Here is a 14,312-nt window from a genome sequence, read left to right as displayed (position 1 = left end):
TGATAGTATTGACCAGACAACTAGGAATTTCTTTTGGAAAGGCACAAATAACACAGGAATCCATTTAGTGAATTGGAAGAAAGTAACTAGTCAAAAGCAAAATGGTGGTCTAGGTATCCGAACAACAAGAGAGGCTAACACATGCTTGCTTGGGAAACTTGTTTGGGACATGGTTCAATCAACAAACAAACTGTGGGTTCATATTCTCTTTGACAAATATGTTTCAGGCCCAAATACTCTTCATGCCGCCACCAACAACAACAGCTCTCCCACTTGGTCCTCCATTATCAAAGCTAAGAATGTCCTCCGAAATGGATATATTTGGCGCCCTAGTTCAGGTTCATCTTCCTTTTGGTTCGACAGTTGGAGTTCTCATGGTTTTATTGGTTCTCACGTTCCTATCATTGACATACATGATATCCATCTCACCGTCCGTGATGTTTTCTCTCATCATGGGCAGCACACGCATGCTCTCTGCACCAATCTCCCTCAAACAATTGCAGACTCCATAAATAACACTCACGTGAAGTTTAATGATAGAGTTCATGACACTTTCATTTGGAAGCATAACATCAATGGCAGCTATACCGCTAAAAGTAGATATGGGCTGTGTTTGGTAACAAAAAAAAGCTAGCTTATAGCTTTTTGGATTAGCTTATAAGCTTGTTGGATGAAAACGGGATGTGTTTTGTAACAAGCTTTTCTCACGAGCTTATAGCTTTTTATGAGAAGCTATTTCAAGTAGCTTTTGAGCTTATAGCTGGTAGCTTTTTATATTTTCTTCCAATTTTAACCCTATTAATTTAAATTAATTATTTTTAATAAAACAACTACCCCATGTTCATGTTTATAACCGCCACGTTATCAATTAAAAAGAAAAGAAAAACTGCCACGCTTTTTTGTTTCATGGAACGTTTTATATATATGTTTTTTTTTAAAGAAATGTTTTATATATTGTTATAACTAGCCTACTGTACATCAAACAATAAATAACTGGCCTATTGTACGTTGTAAAATTTTATATATTCTAACTCACATTTTGTTTCCACCTTCCACTTATTTTTGAGATTCATAAAAGCAAAGACCAAAATTGTCGGTTAAATTTCTTTGAGGATTAAAAGTCGAAGAAATTTTTTATAGAGACTAAGACCAAAAGTTTGAATATTTATAGGGAACAAAAACATATTTAATCATATATTAAAATATTAAAAAATATATACATTAGAAAAAATGTGTGTGTAATATATTTTTTTTTTGAAAGGGTGTGTAATATATATATATATATATATATATATATATATATATATATATATATATATATATATATATATAACTTAAAAAGAACATGTCCCTTTATGTCATTTTATACTTATCAGCCACTTCAACAACTAATTTTACCAAACACGTTATTTTTAATAAGCGAGCTTTTCAGCTATAAGCTATCAGCTATCAGTCATCAGCTATCAACTAGCTTTTCAGCTATCAGCTAGCTTATCAGCTATCAGCTAGCTTATAGCTTATTTTTACCAAACAGAGCCATGATTGGCTCCTTGAAAACTCTAATTCCACCATCATCCCTACTTCAATGGTCTCTTGGTCTTGGATATGGAAGCTAAAGATCCCTGAAAAATTCAAATTGCTTATTTGGCTCGCTTGTCACAACGCGGTACCTACTCTTGCTTTGCTTCACCACCGCCACATTGCTCCCGCTGCAACATGTTCGAGATGTGGGGAACATGATGAAACTCTTTTGCATTGTTTAAGAGATTGCAATTTTTCTAAACTCATATGGACCAAGCTCGGGTTTACTGCCCAAGACCACTTTTTTGAAGAAAATGCGCAAAGCTGGCTCAAAACTAATGCGACTGGTGCGCATTCTACCATCTTCCTCGCTGCTCTCTGGTGGTCGTGGAGACACCGTAATCAGATGTGCCTTAGCCATGATACCTGGTCCATCACTATGATCCTCTGTCACATTCAAAATACGACAGCTTCTATTGAAAGTTCTTTTCATGTCGCGCCTGCTCCTACTTCAGACCATCAGGTTCGTTGGAACAACAATAACTACAATTGTGTTGTGCTAAATGTAGATGGGAGCTGTTTAGGATCTCCTACTCGAGCGGGTTATGGTGGCATCATCCGGAACTCTGCTGGGTTTTATCTCTCGGGATTCTCAGGTTACCTAGCAGCATCTTCTGACATTCTGTTTGCAGAACTTTCTGCTATGCACCGCAGTCTTATCCTGGCTGTGGAGACAGGTATTGAGGAGTTGGTTTGTTACTCGGACTCTATGCTCGCCATTAAACTAGTCACCGAACAGGCTTCAAATTTCCATGCCTATGCTGTACTAATTCAAGACATCAAAGACCTCTTTTCAACAAGAAATTTCTCCATACATCATTGTCTAAGAGAAGGGAACCAATGTGCCGATTTCTTTGCTAAGTTAGGAGCCACTTCTGATGAAGAGCTTACTACTTATGTTACTCCGCCAGAAGACCTTATTCCTTTGATCAGGAACGACGCTATGGGAACTTATTTCCCTAGGGCTTAGTTTGTTTTTCTTTTTTCCTTTTCTGTTGCTGTTTTTCTTCTTTTCTTAGCCTTGTAACCAAAAAAAAAAATATATACATTTTGAAAGAGGCGAGATTAAATGACTCTAATGTTAATTTTGGAGACTTACAGATTAACACTTCATCTAAGAATTTAAAAAAACAATAACAACTTCATCTAAGAAACTCCTTCAAAAAAAACTTCATCTAAGAAATAAAATTTACCTTGTTAATTGTTTTTATCTAATTGTTGAATAGGACTTGATAGCAACTGTTATTCTCTTTATTTCATTCTTAGTTTTTCTTTAATTTGTATGAAATAACTCAATTTGATGATATTCAGGTGTTGGACAATCGAGTGATGTTATTCAGCACTCAAGAGTTAATTCTTTCATTCATCATAATAATAGTACTTGTAACTATCTTCTGATTTGCTATTACTTTGATCAAACTGTAGTGCAAGACATTCTTAAAACTCCTATTTTTAGGCAGGTGGAGGAAGACCAATTACAATTTGGAGATTAGAGAAGAATGGGCAGTATTCAGTCAAAAGTGCTTATCGTTTGTGTATGGAAAATATAGCAGACAATGCACACTTGTACCAGGTAGGAAATTGGGGTAATATTTGGAATCTTAAAAGTCTCACCGAAAGAATTTAATATGGAGAATTTGTCCGGGCTGCTTACTGACGCGAGCAAGATTGCTGGACAAAGGGGTGAACTGTACTTCGTTATGTGCTATGTGTGATGAAAGGTGTGAAGACACGAGTCATGTGTTCTTCGACTGCCCGAAAGCGAGAATTGTGTGGCAGCACAGTTTGTTATTGAGTAAAGTGGTTTCACCGTTTCAGTAATGCAAAATAGTTATACCGCGGCTGAAATGATTTTTACTTCGTTACAAGAGCTGCCACAAGGCCAAGCGGAACTGTTTGCAACTTCATTGTAGAGTGTTTGGAAAAGTCGTAATTTGTGAGTTTGGGAGAATGTTACAGATGCTTGGCAGGTTATAGTTGAGCGCTCGAAGCAATTACTGCAAAATTGGAACATTTCAAATTTTAAGATGCAAATCAGCGGGACACACGCTGCTACTGTCATGACAGAATCTGCAGCAACAGCAGCGCTGCCAGTACAGCGCACACACATGGAGGAAACCGTGCCAAGGAAGGCTAAAATGAAATGTGGATGCGTCATTTTCGGAATTGATGAATTGCGTTGGATATGGGCTGTGTATTAGAGGTGAGGAAGGGAATTTTATCAAAGCTAAAACGTTGTGGTCGAATCTCGTTTGCTCTTCGGATGTAGGAGAAGTGATGGGACTTTACCATGCTATTAAATGGGTAAGAGAATTACAACTTTCGAACGTAGATTTTGAAATGGACGCCGAGAAAGTTTTGGATTATTTCAACAAGGGAAGGAATGACATATCCTAGTTTGGAACTATTATGGACGAATGTAGGAAAAATTGCAATAATTATTGTCAAAACTTTAAGGTGGAGTTTAGTTGGAGACAAGCGAATGTGGTCGCTCATACTCTTGACTAGTTCCCCGTCTTTGATGATATATGTATCTTTTTGTATTTCGACTTTGATTTTTAATGAAAAGCTATAAGCTATTTTCTAAAAAAAAAAAAAAAAAACGGGGCAGAGAACCACTCAAAAAATAATTGGTACAAACTAAGTGTCAATAATGTTTACAAGTATAATACCACTATTGATTTTTTAAATTGTCACAGCATAGTCACATAATACCTATATTTAAGAACATATGTAGTATGCGTGAAAAAAAATCTAAAGCTTCTACTTCCCATATTTCCTCGGTCTTATATTGGAGTCCTCATATTGTATCACATTTAAAGTAGTTAAACTCGTTATGAAAACTAATTAATTAGTTGGCGGGGATCAACCTAAGATTTCCTCTTTGAAATTCTTTCTATCTCTCTTAACTCATCAACCGAGCTACCTACATAAGACATTGAATACTCATTCCTTTTTCTCTTATCATGATAAAATGTTTATCATTTCCTTTTTATGAGTGCTAACAATACTCTTTAAAACATACTTGTCAAAACAATTTTTTTATAGATTTAATTGAGTCTCACCAAATCATGTGAATCTCATGTAAATTTTGGTGGACTCAAGGTTGGATATGAGTCGAGTCGAACTTGTTTGAGTTCGACTCAACTCGATAAGAATTAGTTTTACTTAAAACTCTGCTCGAGTTCGACATGAACTCTTTTTCAGCTCGTTTAAAGTTCACGAATATTTTAGTTCGTTAGGTTCAACTTGTTTGCTTGTATCACATAATTTATAAGACAATTTTTTTTTAAATATTTGACATTTTATTTTTTATAAAAAAGTAAAGATTGAATTAAAATAAAAGTTATTGCAAGCACAGGGTGTTAAGAGGATAAACACATACAAAATTCACACCTACATAAATATGTAGATAAATATAGACAAAACCAAATAAAAATATCGACAACTAGAATTGAAAATAGAGTAATGATATTTTGACATCCATTTGATGACAACTTTGTTGACAACCTTGTTTTTCTCACTTCTTATTGGTCAAAAACAATGGAGAGAGAAAAAGGAAGAGAAAGGATAACAACATCATGTGAGTATGAGAGAGAAAGCTGTCCAAAAGTTGTCAAAACGTGGTTGTCAAAATATCATTTCTCTTGAAAATATTCTCAAAAACAAAAAATTCGACAATTAGAATTGAACAAATCATCGAGTCAACTCAAGAATCAAACATTGAATATATCATCGAGTCAACTCATGAATCAAACAAATAAACTATATATAGTTGCAACTCGGCTCATTTAGTTAACAAACTAATTCTTTAGCTCAACTTTAACTCATTTAGTTCCTGAAACAAATTCAACGAGTTAATTGTTGAGTCAGATTTCAAACTACTTTTGAGTTGGCACAGTTCATTGCCTAATGAAAATGTTAAAAAGTGTGTTATAGACTGTGGGTTGCTACCATTATTCTTTTCTCATCAATACAACAAATCCTCACAAATATAAGAATTTAATTGAAAAATAATAATCTAATATATATTTTAAAACTCTTCAAAACTATTGTAATGAAGAGGACCCTAACTTTAGGAAATGATAGAATACTAATTTTATCATTCAAATCAATACAGCTAATGATTTACTTAAGAACTCCGCACAACCTTCCTTCAAAAAAAAAAAAAAAAAACTCCGCACAACCAAAATATGACACTTTTTACGAGACAAAATTCATACTTTCTCTTTTCTCAACTCTTGTAATTTATCTTTTCCATATCACTACTCATGATAAATAATTTTATAACAAAAGTTATAATTTCTCTTTTTCATACATCAACTTATATTGACTCATTTTTGTTTATATTTTGAGACGGAAGGAGTAACTTATATTTTCTTTCTTATTTAGATAATGATAACAGATAAGTACTACCATTTTTTCTTTCTGCAAATAAGGTTTTAAAATAGGATAGAGTTCATGATAAAACAAGCATAGTCCAAAAAAGTATGGAGATGCTTCTCCATCCCAATGCAAAACAAGCATAGTCCAAAAACTACGGCTTTGAAACTGAGAAGAAAGGGAATTCAACTCATTGGAACGTGTTTTCTTTTGTCTTTGCAATTTGTGAATTGGCATGCCCCATAATACATCTTCTTATTTCGACACAAATTATCTTCCAATTCCCTTCTTTTTGACTACTCCCTCCGGTCACTATTATAAGCAAAAATTGACTTTTTAAATTCATTCAATAAATGATGTATGTGGTCCATATATAGACCACATACATCATTTATTGAATGAATCTAAAAAGAAATTAATCAAAATCACCTTAATTTTGTGTTGGAGGGTTTGAAGGAAAAGAAATTAAATGTAGTGGAGGCAAATCCCGAAAAGGTCCGAGCAACAAAACGGCGAGATAGGTGGGGAGGTGCCGTTTGCATGTGAAAGTAATAAAAACAGTCAAATTTTTGAATCGTGGTATTCAGCTCCTCCACGTACGTATGGATCCATTACATTACATTACATTAATTTGGTCTTGTCACACCCCCACGTGTGCTTAGTAATGACTTTGTTCCTACTCAACAAAACAAACACTTAATTATGGTAGGATGAGGAACCTTTTGTTTGTGTACTTACGACATATCACGTCACGTTATGGAGAATTGAGAATTAAAGTGATTAAACCCATGCATGCATGCAAATTCAATATTGGCGTGGTTTGGAGTTTGGACAACATAGTGGTGTGTGTTGAGACCAATTCCTGTTTCTCCGTCAAACAACTGCCTTCAAAACCCATGCCATGTTTTCTGGATTTCTAGATCCAAAACCTAATCAAACACTCTCAAAGTCAGGTACGTGCGCACGGGTTGCCTTCCAATTTAATACTTGAACACGGATACCGATACAAACACTGAATACAACACGAACAATAACAAGCAGACACCACTAATAATTTGAGAAAATCTCATAATTCAGTGTAATTATATGTGTCGGTGTAAAGCACAACAAATGTATGATACCGGAACATACTTTATCTGAAGAGTGTTTGTGCTTTATAAATATTGAGAAATGATCAAAACAATATCTTTAGATAGTGCGTGTTAGAGAGGGTGTTAAAAAGAACACTTTTGAAAATATATATCGTGAGACACATCGAACATCATACATACTAATACTTGTATTTATATATTAGTTAAATAATATGATCAAGTTATATGAATAATACACATTATAATAAAAAGACATGTATTTTAAAATGGGAGAGTAGTAAATTAATAAGTTATGATGGATTCTAAGGATTAAACTTTAGACCTCCTGGTTACTCGCTCGATGTTTCTTTTTGTCCATAATAATTGACTTATTTAAAAAAAAAAAATCCCAACATAAATGACACTTTAAATTTGGAGTGCAATATTATTTTAATTGTTAATACTTGTGTATCTAATTACTACTACATGCATCACTCACAAGTCAATATTTTTCATTTTGCACTCATTGTAATGAAAGCATACACCACTACTTGATAAGGGCACCATAGTAAAAATAATACTTTCTCTCTCTCATCTCTCATTTTGAAACGTCTCTTAATCTCTGTTAAACATCAAATAGATCGATCATTGTGTGGCGAAGAGAGTATTATTTAAGAAAATGATTAATTATGCTAATTTCGTAGAAAATATGTTGAAGATTAAAATATCTTTATGAAAAATAAAATAAAATATCAAATTAATTGGAATGTTTTTTTAATTGGAACAATTGAAATTGATAGTAGTTCAAATGCTAGTAAGGTAGATAGACTATTTAAGTGAATAAAGATATTATAGGAGAAAAAATAACGAATGTTGTTCTTTATATTCTAAAGTGATCAATAATTTAAGAAGGTAAAAGTTATAAACATGAGATTTATAATAACACGGAGTGAGTACTAGTTTTTTTCCAAATATGTGAGTTTTATATAAATCTCACAAGAAAACAAAGGTATAAAAGAAATCCAAACAATAAAAATTCTTATAATGTGAAAATGTCAACAAAATAAAAGGACAAGCAACAAAAGAGATGAGGAAAAGCTAATATGACCCATCGCATAGGTGGTTCATATTAGACCATATTTATTTTTAGTCTCCATTATTAGATCTTGTATGATTGTTAGATATAACAATGCATCGTCCACACCAAATCATATTTTCCCTCTCTTCTCCTTCTTTTTAAAAGAGTTAATTCATATATTTAATGCATAAGGTTTTAGATGAAGTTGCCGTGTCTAACTCTTTTGATGGTTATAAATGTCTAACCCATTACTACTCTTAACGCTTTCTAAGACTCCCCAACAAGACGATGTTCAACATTCTATGAGGAAAAGATTAATCTAATGGTGCTAAAGTACGATGTTTGGTGGACCGCCTAATATGGGGTCTTTAGTAGAAGTAACCATTAGATTGCGTTACAAATTATATCGACTATGATAACAAATAATCCCTACGACTCTAAATATAATACAAAGTTAAGTCAACAAAAATTAACATAATAGATTCAAAATTTGAACTAAATTCATCAATTTTTATTGATCAAACTCTCTCATTTAGGATTAGAAGTCACAAAATGGAGAAGACAATTGTTTGGGACCATAGGTGGAAACAAACAGAAGAAAAAGGTTACAAGATATGTCATTAATCTCATTATATGTTTGGTTTATTAGAACTAATGACGTGGAGACACGCAGGTAAGTGCACAATGTAAATGTAAATAAGCAAAAGAAAATCAATAAATGTGGGGTCCAAATCTTGGTTAACATTATTACAATAATAGTTGACCATGATATATGCATCATTATTTCTAAACTTAAAAAAAACATAAACAATCTCATCCATCTTGATAAGAGAATCTTCTTTTTTTGGATACAATAGTGACCTCCATAAAAATATTCTGTTCATATTCAGACTTTTCAGAGGTAATTAATGTTAAAAACTATCCTTAAATTTCACATGATCATAATAATAACAATATCTCAGATGTTACACCACATTAAGTAAACAACAATATCTTAGATGTTACATCACATTATGCAAATATGCTTAGAGGTCCTGTTTTGTTTGATGCATCCAATCCATGTTCACCTTTGTGAGTTCCTGTTATCCATGCCCTGAAAAACAATCAAGATCCTCTTATTATATAAGACATTTCAACACATAATCATTTACACAGATGAATAAAACAAAACTGATGAACTCATTTTCTCTCTTACCCTCTCACATTTTTGCTGCCTGAATCTGTCAGAATTGTCAATCTTTTTGCTGTCTTCATGAATTCACTGCAATGAGATCACAAAACCCCCCATTAATCCAAGAGTAGTACTATTTTGCTACTGTACAATAATGGGAAAATTCAAAAGAAAAAAAATAAAGTGAAGTCATTTTGGTCTTTAAACGTGTGTGTCAGTGTCATCATAGTCCTAGAATGTATTGTGAAACTTAAAAAAACAAAGTAATTTTGTAGACTAAACTAACAACCGGACCAAAAAAACTAGCAAAAGACACATTTAGATATGTTTTTGTAATTTTGACACATTCAGAGACTATAGTACCAACGTCTAACATATTCAAGGACCGAGGCGCTTGTTTACTCAAAACACAAAAGCAATACCTGAAGGGTTCTTCACCGATTTGCTTCACAGCACCTGTTGCATCACGGTAAAAAACATGATTCAACATCTCAGACTTTTCTAAATCAAACATGTTAGCAAGTTTCTTGTAGAGCTCTTCATAAGAACCAAGAAGTGATAAATCAAGGGTCCTTCCAACATCTTCTGACTCCAAGAAAACCTTGCAATGACCAATATCCAATCCAAGTTGCCAACTAAACTCAGCAGCATTAGAACCTTTCCCAGCTGAAAATGCATCCAAAAACCACTTCTCTTTGTCTTTACTATCATCTACTGAATTTTTTTCTGAACAGTTTCTAGAAATTTGTTGCTCAGTGAGTATTGGTTGACCAAAGAGACAAAACTGATGTTTCTTAACAACATTGTCATCAGATTGAGATTTCTCCAAACTTTTATCATATTTTTTCCCTATACTCAACAGGCATGATAAGCTTTCTTTGGTCTTATCATTGTTGTTCATCATGTTGTTGCTATTTGAAATCCTACTATGCACATCAAGGTGCTGAATGTTAGTAGGAAACAACCCTAACTGAAGTTTATTGTTGCTAAGGTTGAAATCTGAAAGAGATATTCCTCCAAATTGAGCATGCCTGGCTCCCTGTATACATGCAGGAGCATTGTCAGATAAACCAAAGAAGGGGCTGTTTGGCCCGAGCTGGTTGCCTGAAAACTTCGGTGACGGAAATTGAACATCGAGGGGGAAGTCGAGGTTTGGTGGAAACCGCAGCTTCTTCCTCGGTGGAGTGAAAGGGCTGAAATGAATGACTGGTACATTTGATACTAATTCGACCAACCACGGGCTAACACGCTTCACGTTTTGTAGTAAATCAGGCTCATCCCATGTAACCTGTAGTAGTAGGCATAACAATGAGATCGATAATCAAGAATGTGTGATATGATTCTGTGCAAAACTAAATTGATTTTTGAACTAAGATGTGAATGCAATCAAGAATGCAAAAACATCTCCCTACTTAACACAGGTTATTTCATCCTCATAATCACAAGAGTGAAAAAAAAACCAAGAGTTTGAAAAAAAAGTTCACCCCGCAATCTGGGCAATAATATCAAGGATTTAGATATCTTTGAGATCGCAACTGAGGCGTAATAGATACATTTGCCTGTGATTATCCACAATATCACGACTAGCAATGCGACTGCAATTTAAAACCTCGCAGTATGACAATTGAGCTATTTTTTCAAGAATTTCACTTGAATTAGTGCACGAATAAATGAAACAATTAGTAGTATAGGAGGTTGATTGAAAAATTATACCTATGATTTCAGCTAAATCGACTTGTTTTTACAGATATTTACACCATATAACCACAAACACCAGAGATGACCATAAAAATGAACAATAACAAAGCACAGATAGATATCCAAAGAAGCATAAAAATTGAGTCCCTTATGTAAAGATGTGTTCAACATATTTTCTCCAAATTGTAACTAAAAAACAATACCTGAAGAAGGCGCCACGGAGAATTAGGCCAGCGAATAGGATCAACAACCTGAACAGAAGCAATTGTTCCCATAAACCAACTAATCCTAGAAGAGTCTTCAGTTTCAAAGGGCATCTTGAACCTCATCCCAGAACACCATTGAATCCTCATAGCAGCCTTCACAGCTGAAGCCTTAACACAGAACTCGGGAGTGCTTGCTCTTGGATAGTAAACAACTTCAAATGGTTGGTTATTAGCAGCCAATTTCACAGCTTCCATAACATCTTCAGCCCTCACTCTCACTCTTCCACTCAAATTACCATCAAAACAACTATTTCTCAATGTCTTATTCTCTTCTTTCAAGAAAAAAGAAAATGCCCCAAAAGGTCCAATTCCACAATTTACATTGTTAGAACCAGAACCTGAAGTCCAACCACAAGATGAACCATCAAAACCACCACCAATTCCCTTTTTCGCCCTACGAATTCCAACACACAATTCACCATTCTCAGCCCTCAAAAACACCACAGAATCACCAGCAACAAGCTTCTTCTGGTTCACAAAACTACTCCACCCTGTTGTAAGCAAGTGCCGGCGCGGTGTCCCTCTATAAATATGCCTAAACTTCCAAAGCTCACCGTGCACATCCTTCGCCACCACCGTCTGAACAGGCGGCTCAGCTGCGTAATCAAGCCTTGGAAAGATCGTCTCAGCACAGTACCTTGGAACAGAAAACCCCCCACCATTGTTTGCATCAGATTGAGTCAAAGTCTTAGCAAAAGATGCAGGCTTTTCTGAATTTTCCAAACCATCACCACCACCACCTTCATCATAACCAAGCTCTGAATTCCTCAAAGGAAGAAGCTTCATTACAGCAAAAACCTCATCAGTTTCAGGGTCAGCCATGAATTTAACACCAACAACCTTACAAAGAATCAGTGGTGAAACTGAAACCCTTAGATCAATGTTTGTATTAGCATGTTCAGCATGTCCTTGTGGAAAGTAGAAAACTTTGGAGTTCACTTGAGGTATCTGAACCATTCCACCAGCACAAGCATGCCATAGCTGTGGATCCAAATACCCTTTCTCACTTTCCTTCATTGAAACACTTTTTCTTCTTTCACAGATTGAATCCTAACACCCCAACAAAGAAAGATTCCAACTTTAACACTCTTTCTTCTAGAATTAGCAACCCAAATTCTTCTTTAAGAAGAATATGAAGATTTTGAATAAAGGGTCATGTAAAAATTGAAGTTTTTTGGTTTTCTTGTGGTTTACTCAATAGAAAAGAAAAGTTTTTTTTTTTTCTTCAGAGAATCTGAAAATGGAAATTTGAATCATTCACTATGGTTAAACAGGATCCATCAGCAAAAACTTCACTCACCTGAATTTGTTTTCTTCTTCTTTCAGATCTCAAGTAAATAAAATGAAATGAAAAAACACATTTTTATCTAATTTTCTCTCTCTCTCTCTTTCTGTCTATTTCTCTGTGTCCAACAACAACACAGACAGACACACTCCGGAATCTATGAAGAAAACAAACGACCGAGCCAAGTCGTCATCATTTTTAATGAATATACTGTTTATGTTACTATTATATTTATATTTATTGATTAATAAGAAGAATAAAAAGAAGGTATGAGAAAGTAAAATTTTATTTTTTGTTTTTGTCTTATAATGATGATCATATGATGTGATAAAGATAGTAAAGCAATTAAAGTTGTGTCAATGCTAATATGTCAGAAAAAAATATCACGAGTGTTTACTCTTGACTTTGATTCAAAATATCACGATTCTTACTATTGACTTTATTCAACTGAGAATAAATTAATGGAAGCTTAGAAAATGTGTGGTAAAGTTTGTATTAAACTCTCTCCTTTGAACAATTAACCTCAATTTCACTTGGTTATCTTTTTTTGTGGTTATTGGTTGCATATAAGCATGACAATGGGCAATGTGGAGGCGATTTTTACCTTCTCCGTCGTCATACTTTACTCTCATATATTTACTCGCTATCTTATCTATATTCAACGAGGATGAAATCGAATCTCATCTCTGTCTTCGACGGGTTCGGGTATCTCATTTCATCCTCATCCGTGCGGTGGATAATTTTTTTAAATAAAAATAGAAGTATTTTTCAACACCGAGCGCAATGTTGTAATGTATTATTCAGTAAAGAGATGATGACGATCGATGACTATGGTGATGGAGAAGAGAAAGACTGCTATGCGAAATGGAAGGAGAAAAGAGAGAGTTGAGACTTTGAATTAGTGAAATGATTTAGGGTTTGAGTTTCTATTTGTATAAAATGGGTAATAAATTGATGTACATTCAGACAAAATTGGGTATGTGTTAATGGTGAGTACATATATTCACGTCACTTGCTCTATACACGTGTTTTAAAATCGACAAAAACCTAAACTCACACCTAAAATCAGTCAAAATGAGAGAATTCAGACGGATATCTACGAGGATGAGTTTTATTACCATGCTCACTTGCAGACAAGGATTCTTTTCAGTGGTTTTTTCACTGCACTCGGTCCAGTGACAATCTCAGCCATTAAATTGTTTTTTAATGATTTTTATAGCGTCTAGTGAAATAAAATTAGTGGCTGAGATCCCACAGGACTCTCAAGTCACTGGAGCAGATCTGCTCCCCTCAGTTGCATAGCAATAAAAAAAAACGTTTTGGTTGGTCACTGAAATAAATTAATTATTCAAACTTTATTTTCAACGGACATCAACAATAAATTGCCGAAGTTGAAAACATAAATTAATCTTCTATTACTCATTGAAATTTCATGGAATAATATATTTTACAATTGTTATAAATTTAAAAAATACATAAATATTAGTAATAAAGTCATCGTAATTAGTTGAGGTAAAAAAGCTAGTTAATTACAAATAATAATATCTGAGTTTTGAAATTGACAAGTTGTATGGTACACTCAAAAACTCGAGTGCATCGGTACAGCATTTCTTTTAATTAATAGCTAAAGAGAGATACAACCCACACCTCAAATAATCCAAGTTACACCCCAAAGTTACTAATATACCCTTTATTCATGTTCACTGTACATTAATTATGTATAAGTAAATTCAGTTTACATGGTGTATGTAAACTCAGTTTACATGAGTTAAGTAAACTA

General features: G+C 34.0%; 1 protein-coding gene across 1 annotated transcript; it reads right to left on the bottom strand.

Moving 5' to 3' along the window:
• Positions 1 to 8,805: 8,805 nt before the first annotated feature.
• LOC146930398 (auxin response factor 10-like) lies at positions 8,806 to 12,669 on the bottom strand. Its single transcript, XM_085701947.1, has 4 exons — positions 11,185 to 12,669; positions 9,706 to 10,571; positions 9,308 to 9,373; positions 8,806 to 9,205 (listed from the first exon to the last, which is right to left on the bottom strand). Exons 1-4 carry the CDS (start codon positions 12,262 to 12,264, stop codon positions 9,124 to 9,126), a joined length of 2,094 nt encoding a protein of 697 aa, XP_085558073.1. The 5' UTR covers positions 12,265 to 12,669; the 3' UTR covers positions 8,806 to 9,123.
• Positions 12,670 to 14,312: the final 1,643 nt, after the last annotated feature.

The sequence above is a fragment of the Medicago sativa genome, chromosome 4, assembly GCF_051527215.1.
Source record: "Medicago sativa cultivar Bolivia chromosome 4, Bolivia_mono, whole genome shotgun sequence".
Classification (NCBI taxonomy): Eukaryota; Viridiplantae; Streptophyta; class Magnoliopsida; order Fabales; family Fabaceae; genus Medicago; species Medicago sativa.
The sequence above is the reverse complement of the archived record's forward strand: the minus strand, read 5'-3'. Positions and strand labels throughout refer to the sequence as shown.

Excerpts from the sequence above, each read along its gene's own strand:
- LOC146930398 (XM_085701947.1), bottom strand. The coding sequence starts at position 12,264 with ATGAAGGAAAGTGAGAAAGGGTATTTGGATCCACAGCTATGGCATGCT. Across the intron at positions 10,572-11,184 it reads CTCCGTGGCGCCTTCTTCAG|GTTACATGGGATGAGCCTGA; the intron begins GTATTGTTTTTT and ends CTACTACTACAG. Across the intron at positions 9,374-9,705 it reads ATCGGTGAAGAACCCTTCAG|TGAATTCATGAAGACAGCAA; the intron begins GTATTGCTTTTG and ends ATCTCATTGCAG.